Below are 21,267 nucleotides of genomic sequence, written 5' to 3' on the forward strand. Positions count from 1 at the left end.
TAGAGGTTCTTGCTGAATTTGCTGTTTTCCACTGCCCTAAAATGTTGCCCCTTCACCATGTGCCATCCTCCCTTGGAGTTAGCTGATCATAGACTGAAACTTTGACAAACTATGAGATAAATAAACTTTTCTTCTTTTAACTTTGAGTGTTGAATATTTTGCAATGGGAGAAAACTAAATAACACAATAACTGCAAGACAGGATAATATATTGGATCTAATTTGTTTAAAAGTTTTATAAAATAATTTTAAATGAAAGAGTGTTTATGTCCATTAACATGGATATAGCAAGTTGCACCAAATAGAAACACATATTTGAAAATACACTTGAGTCCTTCACTTAAATATATGACTTGCCAAACTCAAGATTTCTTTTCTACTTTGAGTTAGACTATTATCTGGATTGAATTGTGTTTCATGTGCAATATTGAGATATGAAGTTTGATACTTGTGAATGTGATATAATTAAAAATAGAGTGTTTTTAGAAATTAAGGGAAGTTCTTTAGACAGATACTGATCCAATTTATCTGTGTCTTTCTAGCAGGAAAACACCACATAAAACTTTGGCTTATAATAACTTTTAAGTGGCTGAGGAAGCAGTTAAATGGATACTACATGCTGAACATACACAAGATCTTCCACTCAATCTCTTGTGCCACAAACAATAAACTGAAGCACTAAATTCGTAAATACACTACAGAACTTAATGATACCAATTCAGGAAATCACTCAGTAAATTATTGCTTTTGTAAAATAATAATTTTTCCAATATGATTACATATGTAATACAACGGAGGAAAACTTTTGATCAGAAATACTGTTTTGCACTCCCTGGAACATCATCTGGAAAAAGTTTGGTAGTGTTGCTCCGTGGTCAACACCACTGAAGGCACTCTATTTCCTTCCCAACTGCAGACTCCCAAGTTGCATGGAGGAAAAACTGGTGCCTCTTTTTTAAACTTTTATTTTAAAGAGATTAAGACAAAAGAGGACAGAACAAAGCAGATCAAATCAGAACAATGTAAACAACACAGCACTTCACAACAAGACAACTGGATATTAACAGTAGCTACCATAATGTCTCTTTCTTTGAAACAGTTGAGCATACCTTCACATACAATAGTATCAAACATAACAAAATAGTGTAAAACCATTCAAGAGGATGAAAGTATTACAGGACATTCAGAGCCAAATAACAGAAAATGAACAATGGTTACTATATTATCACATTTTCCATAAAATTTTGTTTATACTATCAAGCATATTAAAATCCAATGAGATAAAACATGATACAACCAATGGGAACAAAAGAAGAAAAGCATGGTAGACTTCAAAGCAAGATGATATTAAATCATCAATGACTACCACAATGTCTTGTTTTCTTCAAACTAGTTGTTCATATCATCACATATAATAAAATCAAACAAAACAGAATAAAACCATTCCAACTAAATAATGAAAACACTACAAGGCTTCAAAGCAATGTAATGGGGAATCATGATTGCCATAAAATCTTATGCACTCCTAAGATTTCTTATACTAGGGAGACTATATGGTAATCATACATGTGAATTTGATTTATCTTGCTTATAAGTATGGTGTCAAGTTGCACCCACTTATTTATAAATATCTCAATGTGATCATTATTTATAGCTGAATATTATGCCATTGAATAGAAATACCACCACTTTTTCATCCATTCCTCAGTGGATAGACACTTAGGCTGTTTTCAAGATCTGGCTATTCTGCCTGTTTTGCTGCCGTGCCTGGCCATCGGTGTGCAGAGGAGGAGCTGGGCAGATCTGGGGTGCCTTCATCGGCCTCTCTGCGTGCCTGGAGGACTGTGGATATCTCCGCCCAGACTGTTGGAGTCCCTCCAGGCTTCCAGGCGCAGTGAAGGGGACAGGTGGGTTTCAGGATTCTACATCCGCCTCCCCATCCAGGTTGCACTTGGAGAACTGCTGAGCTCCTCACGGGTGGGCGGGCCCACACTATCATCTGAGCCCAGCCTGTTTTGCTGCCACGCCTAGCCATCAGTGTGCAGAGGAAGAGCTGGGTGGATCTGGGGTGCCTGCATCGGCCTCTCCGTGTGTCTGGAGGACTGTGGATATCTCTGCAAGCAGGGAGGGATCAGAGGTTCCTGAGGCACTGCGGCTGTGGTGAGTACCCTAACCCAGCTGTGATTGAAGAACTGTGGAGCTTCCAAGGGGCAGATGGGCGCACAGTGTCCCTGAGGCCCAGCTTGTCTGGAACTGCAGAGTTCTGAGCAGGCAGAGGAGGGCCACTGGTTCTGCAGGCCCAATGGCCTGGGGTAGCGTGGTGCCAGAGTCTCAGTACCTGCAAACATAGAAGGGGATTTTCAACAGATCTTGAGGAAGCTTTCAAATAACACTTGAAACACAGAAATATAGGAAAATGACAAAACGAAAGACCAAATTACAACCTCAAACTTCCAGAACATCTCAAGAAACCCTAGGAGTGATGTATATAGAAGAAAATATATCCCATCCACCTCATATATCGGACACAATAGCTACTGAAATTGACAAGCAACTCCAGGAAGCTTTAAAGAAATTCAAACTCGAAATAATCTCCCAGATAAAAGAAAAAATGATAAAAGAAATGAAACAGATTCTAAATATATCTAAAGAAAACACAGATAAAAAATTGGAGGAACTAAACAAAAAGATAGAATCCCTAGACGAGCAATATAAAAAACAAACAGAATACATAATGCAGATGCACAGAGATATACAGGAAATAAAAAACTCCACTGAAACTTGTAAAAACCGCCTTAATGAAAGTGAAGATAGAATTTCAGACCTTGAAGACAGGATTGCAGCTAGTGAACAGGAAAGGAAAGATCTTTTAAAAATAACAAGGAATCAGGAAACAACAATTCAACTGCAAGACGATGCAAAGAAGAATAACATAAGAATGATAGGGATTAATGAAAGAGAGGGAGACAACATGAAGGATGTCAGGAGGATATTTAGAGAAGTAATAGCTGAAAATTTCCCAAGCATGAGATCAGAAATGGACATCAGGATCAGTGAAGCATATAGAATTCCAAATACTCATAACCAAAATAAAACTACACCAAGACATATAATAATCACCATCCCAGAAATCCAACACAAGAATAGATTATTAAAAGCTGTCAGAGAGAAAAGACAGATCACTTATAAAGGAAAACCTATCAGAATCACAGCAGACTTCTCAGCACAAACAATAAAGTCAAGAAGAGCATGGAGTGAAGTATTCCAGATCGTAAAGCAAAATGATTTCCAACCTAGACTGATGTATCCTGCAAAACTATCATTCAAAATTGATGGTGAAATACGATATTTCCATGACAAAGAACAGCTGAAGAACTTCATGAACACCAAACCAACCCTGCAAAAAATATTGAAAGACAGTTTAGATACACAAAAGAAGAAACCACTAAGCAAAGCAAATAATTAAACAGAACAGAAAGATAAAGATGCAACAGCAGAAAGATAACATTCCTACAATTAACCAGCATTTAACAGTAATAACCATTAATGTAAATGGTCTCAATGCACCAATCAAAAGAAACAGACTAGCAGAATGGATCAAGAAACAAAATCCAACCATATGCTGTTTACAGGAAACACATATAACCCGGAATGATACTCACAGACTGAAAGCCAAAGGATGGAAAACAATTCTTCATGCAGCAGGAATCCAAAAAAAGGCAGGAGTAGCAATTCTGTTTGCAGACAATGTGAACTTTAAACCAACAATGACGATAAAGGACAAAGAAGATCATTACATACTCGTAAGGGGAAAACTCCAAGAAGAGATAACCATCTTAAATATATATGCACCAAACTCCAGAGCACCCAGTTATATAAAACAATTATTAACAGAAATGAAAAATCAAATTATCAGTAACACAATTGTAACAGGAGACCTTAATACGCCATTGACACCAAGGGACAGATCAACCAGACAAAAAATGAGCCAAGAAATAACAGAACTGAATCACACCTGTGAACAAAGGGTCTGATAGACATATACAGAATGTTCCATCCAACAACATCAGAATACACATTCTTCTCAGCAGTACATGGATCATTTTCTAAAATAGACCATATATTAGCTCACAGAACATATTTAAACACATGCAAAAGAGTTGAAATCATCCCTTGCATGTTATCGAATCATAGCGCTCTGAAATTAGAAATTAATGATAAAAGATACTGCAAAAATCCCGCAAACACATGGAAACTGAATAACACACTCTTGAGTAATCAGTGGGTCACAGAAGAAATTAAAAAAGAAATTAAACAATACCTAAAAGAAAATGAAAATGCAGATACAACTTACCGGAATCTGTGGGATGCAATGAAAGCCGTCCTGAGAGGAAAATTTATTGCACTGAGTTCCCACATCAGGAAAACAGAAAGAATACAAATAAATAACTTGATGCTACAACTCTAACAGCTACAAAAAGAAGAGCAAGTCAAGCCCAAAGCCAAAAGAAGAGAGGAAATTATAAAAATCAGAGCAGAAATCAATGCAATAGAGACTAAGAAAACAATCCAAAGAATCAACGAATCAAAGAGTTGCTTCTTTCAAAGAATAAATAAAATTGATAAGACCCTAGCCAACCTTATTTAAAAAAGGGAGGAAAAAGCTCAAATTCATGCAATAAGAAATGAAAAAGGAGAAATCACTACAGACCCAATAGAAATACAGAGAAGATCATCAACACCTATTTCGAAAACCTCTACTCTCAAAAGTTTGATAACACAGAAGAAATAGACAGATTCTTAGATGCATATGAAGTACCAAAGCTAGATCAAAAGGATGTAAAACTGTTGAATAACCCAATCTCTGCTAATGAAATTGAAAATGTAATTAAGTCTTTACCCACCAAGAAGAGCCCAGGCCCAGATGGATTCACTGCAGAATTCTACAAGAAATACAAAGAAGACCTAATGCCGACACTCCTCAAACTATTCAATAAAATTGAAAGGGAAGCAATCCTTCCTAAGGCATTCCTGGAAGCAAATATTACTCTAGTACCAAAACCTGAGAAAGACCCAACTATAAAAGAGAACTATAGACCGATCTCCCTAATGAACACAGATGCAAAAATCCTCAATAAAATATTGGCAAATAGGATCCAGCAAATCATCAAGAAGATTATACACCATGACCAAGTGGGATTCATCCCAGGAATGCAAGGATGGTTCAACATATGCAAATCAATAAATGTAATCCACCATATCAATAAAGCCAAAAATAAGAATCACATGATCATTTCTATAGATGCAGAAAAAGCCTTCGATAAGGTCCAACATTTATTCATGATAAGAACTTTACAGAAAATTGGAATAAATGGTCTTTACCTCAATCTAATAAAGGCCATTTATGACAAACCAACAGCCAGCATCATACTAAATGGCCAAAAATTGAAAGCCTTTACTTTAAAATCGGGCACAAGACAAGGATGTCCTTTATCACCACTCCTATTTAATATAGTACTGGAAGTACTAGCCAGAGCAATTAGGCAAGAAAGAGAAATAAAAGGGGTAAAGATAGGAAAAGAAGAAGTTAAATTATCATTGTTTGCAGATGACATGATACTCTACATAGAAGACCCCCTAAACCCTACATAGAAGACCCCCTAAACCCTGAAAGACTCTTAGATACAATAAATAAATTCAGTAATGTGGCTGGATCCAAAATCAATATTCAGAAATCAATAGCATTCCTATACACGAACAACAAAATCACAGAGAGGGAAATAAGAGAAACTGGACTACTCACATTAGCAAGCAAAAAAATGAAATATTTAGGAATTACTCTTACAAAAGAAGTGAAAGACTTATACAGTGAAAATTATAATACACTGAAAAAGGAAATTGAAGATGATCTCAGAAAATGGAAAGACATCCCTTGCTCATGGATAGGAAGAACAAACATTGTGAAAATGGCCATTCTCCCAAAACTGTTATACAGATTCAATGCAATCCCAATAGAAATACCATCAACATACCTTATAGATCTAGAGAAATCACGCCTAAATTTCATCTGGAACCAGAAGAGACCTAGAATCACAAAGGCAATTCTAAGCAGCAAAGATAAAGCAGGAGGCATCACAATCCCTGACGTGAAGTTATACTACAAAGCAACAGTAGTAAAATCAACATGGTTTTGGAATCAAACAGAACCAAAGATCAATGGAATAGATTAGAAGATACAACCACAACTACAAACACACTCAACCACCTTATCTTTGATAAAGGAGCCAAGCAGGTTCACTGGAAGAATGACAGTCTCTTTAATAAATGGTGCTGGAAAAACTGGCTCTCCATTTGCCAAAAACTAAACCTACACCCATGTCTATCACCATGTACTAAATTAAAATCCAAATGGGTCAAAGATCTGAATATTAAAACAGAAACACTAAATCTATTGGAAGACAAATTAGGTAGAAACCTTGGAGACATAGGAGTAGGTAAAGAATTCATGAACAAGACTCAAACCACATGGGAAATACTTCCCAGAATCAATAACTGGGACCACTTCTTGTTAAAAAGTTTCTGCATGTCAAAAGAAATCTCCAGCATAGTGAAAAGAAAACCCACAAACTGGGAAAAGATTTTAGTGAACTCTCTCTCAGACAAGGGACTCTTGTCTAAAACATATAAAGAATGAAAAAAACTCAGACCTCCAAAATTCAAAGATCCAATCCAAAAATGGGAATCTGAGATGAATACGCAATTCTCAGATGAAGAAATGCAAATGCAAATAAATACATGAAAATGCTCATCATCATTGGTCATTAGAGAAATGCAAATTAAAACCACACTGAGATACCATCTCACTCCTGAAAGAATGGCCAGGATCAAGAAAACCAACAACAAATGCTGGAGAGGTTGTGGGGGAAAAGGAACTCTCTCCTGCTCTATTGGTGGGAGTGTAGACTGGTACAGCCTTTGTGGAGATCTGTCTGGAGATTTCTCAAAAAGTTGGGATTGGAAATTCCATTTATTCCAGCTATTCCACTTCTAGGCATATTCCCAGAAGAACTGAAAGCATCATACCACGGTGATATATGTGCACCTATGTTTATAGCAGCACAATTTGTAATTGCCAGATCTTGGAAACAACCCAAGTGTCCATCAACTGAGGAATGGATAAAAAAGTTCTGGTATTTCTATACAATGAAGTATTATTCAGCTATAAAGAAGGATCACATTGAGATTTTTATCAGTAAATGGGCGCAGCTTGAGACCATACTCATAAGTGAAATAAATCAATCTCGCATGTGTGAATACCGAATAGTTTCCCTAATGTAAGTAATGATTCAAATATATAAAAATATGTGGTAATCATGATTCCCCATTATGTGGCCTTGAAGCCTTATAAAGTTTTCACTCATTAATTAGAAAGGCTTTATTCTGGGCTTCTTGATATGGAAATATTTGAAGCTATAGTATATGAAGTTTTATCCAAATACTTCAAGGAAAAAGACAGACACTATGGTAACTACTATTAAGTCAGGTTATATGGTGGTGAAGTACTAGGTTGCTGAAACAGTCAAGCTTTGACCTCTATTGTTATATTGTTATGTCCTGTTTTATCTCAATCTCCCCCTTATTCATTAAAAATTATTTAGTGATTTTTTATGTTTTTTTTAATTAAGTGGAAAAATTTAAAAAATTAGCAGGATCTATAATAGTAACTTTTTTTTGATTTCCTATTAACTTGTTTTGAAGTCCTGTAACACTCCCACTATCTTGTTTTGACTGAGTAGACTCTGTTCCATTCTGTATGATAGTATCAAGTTTGAGGGTATAGGCAACTACTTTGAAGGCATTAAGATTCACCAAGATGCCCATTATGGTTTGACTATTGTCTCCTTTGGAAGTCCTGTAATGTTTACAATGCCTAAGTTTTATTGGTCTTGTTCTCTACTGTTTTGTCCACCTTTATAATATCTAATGAGATAGACAATTCTTTTTAAGGAAACAAGAGACAACGTTGATAACCATTGTTGATAACCTTGTACTCTGTTCTACACCATGTGCTATGTCTATCCTTGGTTTTGACTGACAGCTTTGTTTTGCCATATTTGACTGTATTCTCTCCCCCCCAAAAAAGTAATAAGAACTAAGGAGTAATAAAATCCAAAATGTGTAAATTTTGTTGTAAAAAAGAGAGGGGAAAAAAAAGAGCTCTAACGGATATAACAGCAAGTGTATTTAGGGGTGTTAAATACCTGACTATATCCATGTTTTTGGATCATTGAACCCAGCTGTTTTGCAGTCTCCCTGTTTGAATGTCCACTTTGTATTCTTTGATACTGTGATTTGAGCAACTATTTTCAAGATGATAATATGTAATCTATTTATAGGTGATTTCCTACTGTTATGTTTTTTTTTGTTTTGTTCTGTTTTTTTGTAGTTCTGTATTACGTGTACCCTTACACCGCTTTGTTTTGTTTTGTGTTTTTCTCTTTTTCCTCTTAAATAAAATTTAAAAAAAGAGATCTGGCTATTACAAATTGTGCTGTTAGAAACATGGGTGCACATGTATCACTGTGATATGATGTTTTCAGTTCCTCTGGGAATATGCCTAGAAGTGGAATAGCTGGGTCAAATGGGACTTCCAATCCCAGCTTTTTGAGAAAGCTCCAGACTGATCTCCACAGTGATTGCACCAGTCTATACTCCCACCAGCAGTGCAAAAGAGTACCCTTTACCCACAGCCACTGCAGCATTTGTTGTTGGTAGTTTTCTTCATCCTGGCCATTCTTTCTGGAGTAACATGGAATCCAGTGTGGTTTTAATTTGCATTTGTTTGATGACTAATGATGATGAATATTTTTTCATATATTTATTTATCACTTCTACATCTTCAGATGTATATCTTAAGTAACATACACATCTTCAGATGTATTTCTTCATCTGAGAACTGTGTATTCATCTCAGATGCCCATTTCTGGATTGGGTCTTTGAATATTGGGGTCTAATTTTTTAAATTCTTTCTATGTTCTAGACATAAATCCTTTGTCTGAGGGACAGTTCACCAAGATGTTTTCCCAGTTTGTGGGATTTCTTTTCACTATGCTGAAGATTTCTTCAACATGAAGAAACTCTTTAATAAGATGTGATCCCAGTTATTGATTCTGGGAAGTATTTTCTGTGTGGCTTGATTACTGTTCATGAATTTTCTACCTACCTCTATGTCTTCAAGATATTTATCTAATTTGTCTTCCAACAGACTTAGTGTTTCTGTTTTAATATTCAGATCTTTGATACATTTAGGTTTTAATTTAGTAAATGGTGGTAAGTCATGGTATAGTTTTACTTTTCAGCATATGGAGAGCCAGTTTTTCCAGCACCATTTATTAAGGAGACTATTGTTCTTCCAGTGAACATGTTTGGCTCTGTTGGCAAAGATAAGATGGTTGAGTGTGTTGGTAGTTGTGGTTGTATCTTCTAATCTATTGCATTGATCTTCAGATCTGTTTGTATTCCAGTACCATGCTGATTTAATTACAGTAGCATTGTAGAATGAATTCAAGTCAGGGATTGTGAAACCCCTGCCTTGCTTTTGCTGCTTAGAATTGTCTTCACTATTCTAGGTCTCTTCTGGTTCCAGGTTAAATTCAGTGATTTCTCTAGATTTATGAAGTATGTTAGTGGTACTTTTATTGGGATTGCATTGAATCTATATAACATTTTTGGGATAATAGCAATTTTCAAAATATTTATTCTATCCATGAACAAGGGAAGTCTTTCACTTTTTGAGATCCTTGATTTCCTTTTTCAGTGTATTATAATTTTCCCTGTATAGATCTTTTACTCTTTTTTTATTTTATTTAAAAGTAAAAAGAAGAAAACAAAACAAAACAAAGCGGTGTAAGGGTACAAGTAATACAGAACTACAAAAAAAACAGTAAGAAATCACCAGCTAATAGATTATATATTATCATCGTAGAGATAGTTGCTCAAGTCATATAGTATCAGAGCACACAAAGTGGACATTCAAACAGTGAAACTGCAAATAGTTGTGTTCAGTGATCCAAACAAAAACATTAATGTGGTCAGCTATTTAACACCCCTAAACACACTTGCTGTTGTATCCTTTAGAGCACTTTTTTTCCTTCTCTTTTTTACAACAAAATTTACACATTTTCGGTTTTATTACTCCTTAGTTCTTATTACTTTTTTGGGGAGATAATAAAGTCAAATATGGCAAAAAAAAGCTGTCTGTCAAAACCAAGCATAGACATAGTACATGATGTAAGAACAGAGTACAAGGTTATTAACAATGGTTACCATAATATCTCTTGTTTCCTTAAAAAGAATTGTCTATCTCATTGGGTATTATAAAGTTGAACAAAACAGTAGAGAACAAGACCAATAAAACTTAAGCATTGTAAACATTACAGGACTTCCAAAGGAGATAACAGTCAAACCATAATGGGCATTTTAGTGAATCTTATTGCCTTCAAAGTAGTTGCCTATACCCTCAAACTTGATACTATCATACAGAATGGAACAGAGTCTACTCAGTCAAAACAAGATAGTGGGAGTGTTACAGGACTTCAAAACAAGTTAATAGGAAATCAAAAAAGAGTTACTATTATAGATACTGCTAATTTTTTTAATTTTTCCACTTAAATTAAAAAAAACATAAAAAATCACTAAATAATATTTAATGAATAAGGGAGAGATTGAGATAAAAGAGGACATAACAATATAACAATACAGGTCAAAGCATGACTGTTTCAGCAGCCTACTGCTTCACCACCAAATAATCCGACTTAATAGTAGCTACCATAGTGTCTGTCTTTTTCCTTGAAGTATTTGGATAAAACTTCATATACTATAGCTTCAAATATTTCTATATCAAGAAGCCCAGAATAAAGCCTTTCCAAATAATAAGTGAAAACTTTATAAGGCTTCAAGGCCACATAATGGGGAATCATAATTACCACATATTTTTATATATTTCAATCATTACTTACATCAGGGAAACTATTTGGTACTCACACATGCAAGATTGATTTATTTCACTTATGAGTATGATCTCAAGCTGCGCCCATTTATTGATAAAAATCTCAATGTGATCCTTCTTTATAGCTGAATAATACTCCATTGTATAGAAATACCACAACTTTTTTTTATCCATTCCTGAGTTGATTGACACTTGGGTGGTTTCCAAGATCTGGCGATTACAAATTGTGCTGCTATAAACATAGATGCACATGTATCACTGTGGTATGATGCTTTCAGTTCTTCTGGGAATATGCCTAGAAGTGGAATAGCTGGAATAAATGGAATTTCCAATCCCAGCTTTTTGAGAAATCTCCAGACTGACCACCACAAAGGCTGTACCAGTCTACACTCCCACCAACAGTGTAGGAGAGTTCCTTTTGCTCACAGCCTCTTCAGCATGTGCTGTTGTTGGTTTTCTTGATCCTGGCCATTCTTTCAGGAGTGAGATGGTATCTCAGTGTGGTTTTAATTTGCATTTCTCTAATGACCAATGATGATGAACATTTTTTCTTGTATTTATTTGCCATTTGTATTTCTTCATCTGAGAAGTGCGTATTCATCTCAAATGCCCATTCTTGGATTGGATCTTTGAATTTTGGGGGTCTGAGTTTTTTAAATTCTGTATATGTTTTAGACAAGAGTCCCTTGTCTGAGAGAGAGTTCACTAAAATCTTTTCCCAGTTTGTGGGTTTTCTTTTCACTATGCTGGAGATTTCTTTTGACAAGCAGAAACTTTTTAATAAGAAGTGGTCCCAGTTATTGATTCTGGGAAGTATTTCCCATGCGGTTTGAGTCCTGTTCAGGAATTCTCTACCTACTCCTATGTCTTCAAGGCTTCTACCCAATTTGTCTTTCAGTAGATTTAGTGTTTCTGTTTTAATATTCAGATCTTTGACCCATTTAGATTTTAATTTAGTACATGGTGATAGACATGGGTCTAGCTTTAGTTTTCGGCAAATGGAGAGCCAGTTTTTCCTGCACCACTTATTAAAGAGACTGTCATTCTTTCAGTGAACCTGCTTGGCTCCTTTATCAAAGATAAGGTGGTTGAATATGTTTGTAGTTGTGGTTGTATCTTCTAATCTATTCCATTGATCTTCGGCTCTGTTTTGATTCCAATACCATGTTGATTTTACTACTGTTGCTTTGTATTCTAACTTCAAGTCAGGGATTGTGATGCCTCCGGCCTTGCCTTTGCTGCTTAGAAATTCCTCCACTATTCTCGGTCTCTTCTGGTTCCAGATGAATTTTAGGAGTGATTTCTCTAGATCTATAAGGTATGTTGATGGTATTTCTATTGGGATTGCATTGAATCTGTATAACAGTTTTGGGAGAATGGCCATTTTCACAATGTTTGTTCTTCCTACCTATGAGCAAGGGATGTCTTTCCATTTCCTGAGATCAACTTCAATTTCCTTTTTCAGTGTATTATAATTTTCACTGTATAAGTCTTTCACTTCTTTTGTAAGAGTAATTCCTAAATATTTCATTTTGTTGCTTGCTAATGTGAAGAGTGTAGCTTCTGTTACTTCCCTCTCTGTGATTTTGTTGTTCGTGTATAGGAATGCTATTGATTTCTGAGTACTGGTTTTGTATCCAGCTACATTATTGAATTTATTTATTGTATCTAAGAGTCTTTCAATGGAGTTTAGGGGTCTTCTATGTAGAGTATCATGTCAGCTGCAAACAATGATAATTTAACTTCTTCTTTTCCTATCTTTACCCCTGTGATTTCTCTATCTTGCATAATTCCTCTGGCTAGTACTTCCAGTACTATATTAAATAGGAGTGGTGATAAAGGACATCCTTGTCTTGTGCCTGATTTTAAAGTAAAGGCTTTCAATTTTTGGCCACTTAGTATGATGCTGGCTGTTGTTTTGTCATAAATTACCTTTATTAGATTGAGGTAAAAACCATCTATTCCAATTTCTGTAAAGTTTTTATCATGAATGAATGTTGGACCTTACCGAAGGCTTTTTCTGCATCTATAGAAATGATCATGTGATTCTTACTTTTAGCTATATCAATATGGTGGATTACATTTATTGATTTACGTATGTTGAACCATCCTTGCATTCCTGGGATGAATCCCACTTGGTCATGGTGTATAATCTTCTTGATGATTTGCTGCATCCTATTTGTCAATATTTTATTGAGGATTTTTGCATCTGTGTTCATTAGGGAGATCGGTATATAGTTCTCTTTTTTAGTTGGGTCTTTCACAGGTTTTGGTAGTAGAGGAATATTTGCTTCCAGAAATGACTTAGGAAAGATTGTTTCCCTTTGAATTTCATTGAAAAGTTTGAGGAGTGTCAGCATTAGGTCTTCTTTGTATTTCTTGTAGAATTCTGCAGTGAATCCATCTGGGCCTGGGCTCTTCATTGTAGGTAAGGAGTTAACTACATTTTCAATTTCATTAACAGAGATTGGGTTATTCAACAGTTTTACATCCTCTTGATCTAGCTTTGGTACTTCATATGTTTCTAGGAATCTGTCTATTTATTCTGTTATCAAACCTTTGACAGTAGAGGTTTTCGAAATACGTGTTGATGATCTTCTGTATTTCTATTGGGTCTGTAGTGATTTCTCCTTTTTCATTTCTTATTGCATGCATTTGAGCTTTTTCTTCCCCTTTTTAAATAAGTTTGGCTAGGGTCTTATCGATTTTATTTATTCTTTCAAAGAACCAAGTCTTTGATTCATTGATTCTTTGGATTGTTTTCTTAGTCTCTATTGCATTGACTTCTGCTCTGGTTTTCATAATTTCTTCTCTTCTTTGGCTTTGGGCTTGACTTGCTCTTCTTTTTCTAGGTGGTTGAGGTGTAGCATCAAGTTATTTATTTGTATTCATTCTGTTTTCCTGATGTGGGAACTCAGTGCAATAAATTTTCCTCTGAGGACAGCTTTCATTGAATCCAACAAATTCTGGTAAGTTGTATCTGCATTTTTATTTTCTTTTAGGTATTGTTTAATTTCTTCTTTAATTTCTTCTGTGACCCGCTGATTACTCAAGAGTGTATTATTCAGTTTCAATGTGGTTGCGGGATTTTTGCAGTATCTTTTATCATTAATGTCTAATTTCAGAGCACTATGATTTGATAACATGCAAGGGATGATTTCAACTCTTTTGCATGTGTTTAAATATGTTCTGTGAGCTAATATATGGTCTATTTTAGAAAATGATCCATGTACTGCTGAGAAGAATGTGTATTCTGATGTTGTTGGGTGGAACATTCTGTAGATGTCTATCAAACCCATTTGTTCGCAGGTGTGATTCAGTTCTGTTATTTCTTGGCTCATTTTTTGTCTGGTTGATCTGTCCCTTGGTGTCAATGACATATTAAGGTCTCCTGTTACAATTGTGTTACTGATAATTTGATTTTTCATTTCTGTTAGTACTTGTTTTATATAACTTGGTGCTCTGGAATTTGGTGCATATATATTTAAGATAGTTATCTCTTCCTCTTGGAATTTTCCCCTAACTGGTATGTAGTGACCTTCTTTGTCTTTTCTGATCATTGTTGGTTTAAAGTTCACATTGTCTACACACAGAACGGCTACTCTTTTTTTTTTTTTTTTTTTTTTTGGATTCCTGTTGCGTGGTGTACTGTTTTTCATGCTTTCAATTTCAGTCTGTGAGTATCCTTCTGGGTTAATGGGTTTCCTGTAAACAGCATATGGTTGGATTTTGTTTCTTGATCCATTCTGCTAGTCTGTTTCTTTTGATTGGTGTATTGAGACCATTTACATTAATGGTTATTACTGTTAAATGCTGGTTTATTGTTGACATGTTATCTCTCTGCTGTTGCATCTTTATCTTTCTGTTCTCTTTAATTATCTGCTTTGCTTAGTGCTTTTTTCCTTTGTGTATCTAAACTGTCTTTCAATATTTTTTGTAGGTTGGGTTTGGTGTTCAGGAAGTTCTTCAGCTGTTCTTTGTCATGGAAGTATCAAATTTCACCATCAATTTTGAATGATAGTTTTGCAGGATACATCAGTCTAGGTTGGAAATCCTTTTGCTTTAGGATCTGGAATACTTCACTCCATGCTCTTCTTGACTTTATTGTTTGTGCTGAGAAGTCTGCTGTGATTCTGATAGGTTTTCCTTTATAAGTGATCTGTCTTTTCTCTCTGACAACTTTTAATAATTTATTCTTGTGTTGCATTTCTGGGATATTGATTATTATATGTCTGGGTGTAGTTTTATTTTGGTTATGACTATTTGGTGTTCTATATGCTTCACTGATCCTGATGTCGGTTTCTGATCTCATGCTTGGGAAATTTTCAGCTATTTCTTCTCTAAATATCCTCTTGACATCCTTTATGTTGTCTCCTTCTTTTTCATTAATCCCTATCATTCTTATGTTATTTTTCTTTGCATCATCTTGCAGTTGTTGAATGGTTGTTTCCTGATTCTTTGTTATTTTTAAAAGATCTTTTCTTTCCTGTTCACTAGCTGCAATTCTGTCTTCAAGGTCTGAAATTTTATCTTCACTTTCATTAAGGTGGTTTTTACAACTTTCAGTGGAGTTTTTTATTTCCTGTATATCTCTGTGCATCTGCATTATGTATTCTCTTTGTTTCTTGTATTGCTCATCTAGGGATTCTATCTTTTTGTTTAGTTCCTCCAATTTTTTAACTGTGTTTTCTTTAGATATATTCAGAATCTCTTTCATTTCTTTTATCATTTCTTCTTTTCCCTGGGAGATTATTTCGAGTTTGAATTTCTTTAAAGCTTCCTGGAGTTGCTTGTCAATTTCAGTAACTATTGTGTCTGATATTTGAGGTGAATGGCATGGATTTTCTTCTATATACATTGCTCCTTGGGTTTCTTGAGATGGGCTGGAGGTTTGAGGTTGTAAATTGTTCTTTCATTTTGTCATTTTCTTATATTTCTGTGTTTCAAGTGTTATTTGAAAGCCTCCTCAGCGTCTGTTGTAAATCCCCTTCTATGTTCGCAGCTCCTGAGACTCTGGCACCCCGTTACCCCAAGTCACTGGGCCTGTAGAACCAATGGCCCTCTTCTGCCTGTTTAGAACTCCGTAGTTCCAGATAAGCTGGGCTTCAGGGACACTGTGCACCCACCTGCTTTTTGGAAGCTCCACAGTTCTTCAAGCGCAGCCAGGATGGGGAGGCGGATGTAAATGCCCCAAACCCCCTTCTCCACTTCACTGTGCCCGGAAGCCTGGAGGGTCCCGAACAGTCTGGGCTTTGGGCAAAGTGCACTGAGCACTTACCACAGGCCGCATGGCCTCTGGATCCTGCGATGCTCCCCTGCTTGCTGAGATATCCACAGTCCTCCAGACACATGGGGAGGCTGATGCAGGTGCCCCAGATCCGCCCAGCCTCTCCTCTGCACACCAATGGTGAGGTTGAGGAGTCCCAAATAGGCTGGGCTCCGGGGATAGAGTGTGCCCACCTACTTGTTGGAAGCTCCACAGTTCTCCAAGTGCAGCTGGGATGGGGAGGCGGATGTAGATGCCTCAAACCTACTTCTCCACTTCACTGCACCCAGAAGCCTGGAGTGTCCCGAATATTCTGGGCTTTGGGCAGAGGGCACTGAGCACTTACCACAGCCCGCAGGGCCTCTGGAACCTGCAATGCTCCCCTGCTTGCTGAGATATCCACAGTCCTCCAGACACACAGGGAGGTTGATGCAGGTGCCCCAGATCCACCCAGCCCCTCCTCTGCACACCGATGGTGAGGTGCAGGAGTCCCAAATAGGCTGGGCTCCAGGGAAGGCGTGCGCCTGCCTACTTGTTGGAGGCTCCACAGTTCTCCACACGCAGCCGGGATGGAGAGGCGGATGTAGATGCCTCAAACCCACTTCACTTCACTGCACCCGGAAGCCTGGAGGGTCCTGAATAGTCTGGGCTTAGGGCAGAGTGTGCTGAGCACTTACCACAGCCCGCAGGGCCTCTGGAACCTGCGATGCTCCCCTGCTTGCTGAGATATCCACAGTCCTCCAGGCACATGGGGAGGTGTATGCAGGTGCCCCAGATCCTCCCAGCCCCTCTGCATGCTGATGGTGAGTTGTGGGAGTTGGAATGAGGCTTTTTAAAGAAACTATACCTCAAGAACATTTTCAGTGAAAAAAGTGACTAATATAGTGATTCTACATTGGCATTGGGGTGACTTAGGACTTTAAGGAGACTCTCAACCTAGAAACAAATATCCTAGTAAAATATCCTACCAGAAAACTGGTAGAGCAAAAGGAATTGAAGGGAGGTCAGGCATTGCTATCCCATGAGGAAAAAGCTTGTTCAAGTAAGAAAAAAATGAAAAATGTGGTATCAGATCCAAACAAAACTGTTTAATCTTTTAAAATAAGAAAAGCACGAGCTGGGAAAAAATGGCGGCTAACTAGAGGATCGGGTGGAGAGTCTCTCTGGAGAAATCATATTAAAAGCTAGAATATCACAACATGGAGAGGGCCAGACAAATGGATAACGATTCTTATTAACCAAGACAGTGCAGCTGGAGGATTTAAAGTCGTGCTGAGACTGTGAAGGCTGAAAACGGGAAGATGCAAACCCCGCGCCTTTAAATCAACAGTTTAACCCATGGACGCAACAGGAAAAGCTGTGTTGGCTTTTGACTGCCCAGCTACACCAGAGGAGATTGTGAAAGACTCTCGAGCTTCAAAGCCAAACGCTGCTCCGCACTGTGCTGGGAGGGCTCGCCGCGCGGGTTTCTGACCCTTCCACACCATACCAGGAGTGCACGCAGCGCGGATTTCTGACTGCTCCGCGCCGCGAGTGCACGCCGCGTGGGTTTCCGACGGTTCCGCACTGAGCCGGGAGTGCACGCAGTGCGGATTCCTGACCACTCTGCACTGTACCAGGCGCTGCGCGGATTTCTGATCGTTCTGTGCTGTACCGGGAGTGCACGCTGCGCGGATCTCTGACCGATCCGCGCTCTGCTGGGAACGTGGGAAAGGTGGGCGGCGTGGACCCTGGTGAGTACTGGAGACCCTGCGACTGCCAGGGTTGGTCAGAGAACATCTTGGAACGGGACAGTGCCCGCCACCACGGGGACATCAATAACACAGAGTCTGGTGGCAGCCATCTTAGAGTTGGGCAGAACCTACAGCTCAGTGGCGTCACTGAGCCCCCTGTAGGGAGGGCTAGTGGAAGGCATCTTGGAAATGGGCAGAGCCTGAGTACGTGTTGGCTTAAGCCTCATCCAGAGAACTGGTGGGAGGCATCTTGAGTCTGGGCAGTTCTGCTGTGCTGGTGCTCCTGTCACAGAGAGGTCTGGAAGAGAACAGCTGAGATTTGGGCAGGACCCTGTGCCATAGTGACATTAGTCAGCTGCTTCTGGTACAAAGAGAACTGGCAGGAGATACTGGGGCTAACCCAAGCCTCTGCTTGGGGCCCAATGAGCGGATACAAAATAGCCACAACTCAGTGACAACCAGAAAGTACAGCCTAATTTAGGAACTAACTGGCACAGAGGCTAGAGACTAGCCTGTACCGCCCCTGCATCCCAGTCTACCCCAGATAACAGTAAATTGGGGAGGACAGCAAAAACTCAAGCCAGCACGCTTCTGAAAGGCCCTAAGCAATTCGGAGAGGGCCACAGAACTCCAGGACAGTCTGAAAGAAACCAGAAACATGACAAGAGATAAAAATAAAAAAAAAATCTCCAGCTGCCCAACAGGAGAAAATAAGCCCAGGAGAACTAAACACTGAAGAGAACAAGCACAGTAACCATCCACTACTCGACACAGCATCAGCCGAAATTAAAAAGTACTTACATGATCTCATAGAGGAATTTAAAGCTGTACTCCTGATCCAACTGAGGCACGATATAAAGAGATTAATTAAAGAAATGACAAGCCCCGCCCAAGAGAACACAGATGGAAGAACTGAGGAAATCAGAAAAGAAAGAGAAGCATCTGAAGAAGAATTTAAGCGTAACCTAGAATACATGAAACAGATCCAAAGAGAATATCAGGAAACTAAAAAATCCATTGAACATTGGCAAAATGCCTTGACAGAAACTAAAGACAGCCTTCTGAAACTTGAAGAGAGATTTAGGACATATGAACGTGAAAGAAAAAGCCTCTTAAAAATAACAAGGAACCAGAAAGAAGCAATTCTAAAACTGGAAGATGACAAAAAGATACATAACCTAAGGATAAAGAATGTGAGTGAGGAAGCAGGAACATCCAAAAATGAAATACAAAAAATATTCACAGAGATATTAAAGCAAAATTTCCCACGTATAGCAAAAAGAAATGATATCCAGATAAAAGAAGCATACAGAACGCCAGCTACCTACAACCAAAACAGATCTACGCCTAGGCATATAATAATCGAGATCCCAGAAATCCACCAAAAAAACAGAATATTAAAAGCAGCCAGAGAAAGGATGCAGGTTACCTATAACGGGAAATCTATTAAAATAACAGCAGACTTATCAACACAAACTCTTAAGTCAAGAAGGGAGTGGGGAGAAATATTCCAAGTCCTGAAGGAAAAAAATATGCAACCGAAGTTCATATATCCGTCAAAACTCTCTCTAAAAATTAATGAAGAAATAAGATACTTTCAAGACAAGGAGGAACTGTGGGAGTTTGTGGCCACCAATCCAACCCTACAGAGAGCGCTGAAGGACATTACAGAGAAAGAGAGGAAGAGATACCAGGATTCCAGCAACAGTGGCAGAGAGGCCTCAGTGAATGGGGCAGACAATGGAATGAGGGAATAAGGTGGACAAATTATAGCAGAAAAGTGGAGTCGCAGACATGAGGCAGGGACGGTAAGCTAGTCTTTAGTATAGACAGCTCTGAAACTATATTTAAAAAAAAAAAAGCAGAGGTCATTGCTAATGGTGTATAATGATTTAAAAGACACAGTAGCCCTAGTGCCATATTTAGATTGAATTTAATTTGTTCTGGTCTGTCCGCTCATGTCAGATTTGAGGACACAGACATCTTGACCCAAAAATAGCAGACTATACCATGGTAACTATCCTTACTTTCCTATTAACTTAAATTGAAATCCTATAATACTTACATTGTCTTACTATGACTGATCTTAATTGAATCTGAAACGTAAGACTATGGGTTGGCCATGGCTGATTTTATTTGAAATTGGTATGCTTGTCAGTATCAACCCTAAAAGTAGAGGCAACTACTCTGAGGATGACAAGTTGTAAAGAATATCCATACTGGTATTAATTAGTAACAGCTTCCAAACCCTACAATGCTGCCAAAGTTAAATTTTTATAAAAATAGGTGATACTATATTTAACTATAATAAGCCAGTGTGGTGGTCAAATCTATTGAAAATAACAAGAGGAAACATAGTAACTATGGAAGATCATCTATATTGTGGTCTTAAATGTTTTATCCATTGCATGTTTTTCTAGGAAATTGTTATGCTGTCTTGCTATGACTTGGTATTCCCTATAACACAGAGAGGATAGATATATATGTAGAAATTCACACATGGGTTCTTTTTTTTCTTTTTAATTATTTATGGGAACAGATTATATAATGTAAGATGTAATGAACAGATACTCTGAGGAAGAGACACTAAGAAACCCGAGGCTAATTTAGTAGCATTATGATAGAAATTCTAGCAATACTAATGTTTGCTGATTAGAATGACATTGGACTGGTTTCTTGAGTTCAATTTCAGCATATGTAGAGATGGGGACAGCTATCACAAAGAGTAAGAGAGGTGAGTTGGTAGTTACTATTGTCTTCCCTAATTTGGTACTTGAGGACCTAAAAAGTCTTCAATGATTTGATTAGTTCTATAATATACACTAAGTATATAAGGTGGATGAAGATGGAGACAACTATTTGTAAAAAACTAGAGACAGTTAGATAGACAATCAAGATCTCCAGTGGGCTTCCTATGAAATCTGTATTTCTTTAAATTGTTTTTTTAACTGCTATGTTCTGTTTTGATATGTTTAATCTTACCCTCTTTGAGAAGTAAAACAAATGTGTAGGACTGATAACCATGTTACTGAGCTCTTGTTCGATCATAGAGCAGAAGGGTTTGTAGTGTCACTTTATGAATGTCATTCTAAATGCTTTAATTCCATAACATGAACAGCTACTTCTAAGATGACAATGTGTAACTTATCAACCAGCAATTTCTTACCATTTGTTTTTCTGTAAGTTTGTATCATTTCTACCCTTTTTTAAAATCTGCATGTATTCTTTTGTTTCCTTTTCTTTAAATAAAAAATTTAAAAA

The 21,267-nt window shown here is 37.5% G+C and overlaps 1 protein-coding gene across 1 annotated transcript in view; it reads right to left on the bottom strand.

Annotated features, from left to right (window-relative positions):
- The window catches only part of LOC100726752 (vomeronasal type-2 receptor 116-like), a 47,700-nt gene extending 29,648 nt beyond the window's left edge, over positions 1 to 18,052 (bottom strand). The window contains exon 1 of the mRNA XM_013152021.2: positions 17,763 to 18,052. Within this exon, the coding sequence (XP_013007475.2) occupies positions 17,763 to 18,052 (290 nt within the window). The remainder of the gene's footprint in view (positions 1 to 17,762) is intronic.
- Positions 18,053 to 21,267: the final 3,215 nt, after the last annotated feature.

The sequence above is a fragment of the Cavia porcellus genome, unplaced genomic scaffold (genome assembly GCF_034190915.1).
Source record: "Cavia porcellus strain 051 isolate PalLab524CR breed Dunkin Hartley unplaced genomic scaffold, mCavPor4.1 scaffold_6, whole genome shotgun sequence".
NCBI lineage: Eukaryota > Metazoa > Chordata > Mammalia > Rodentia > Caviidae > Cavia > Cavia porcellus.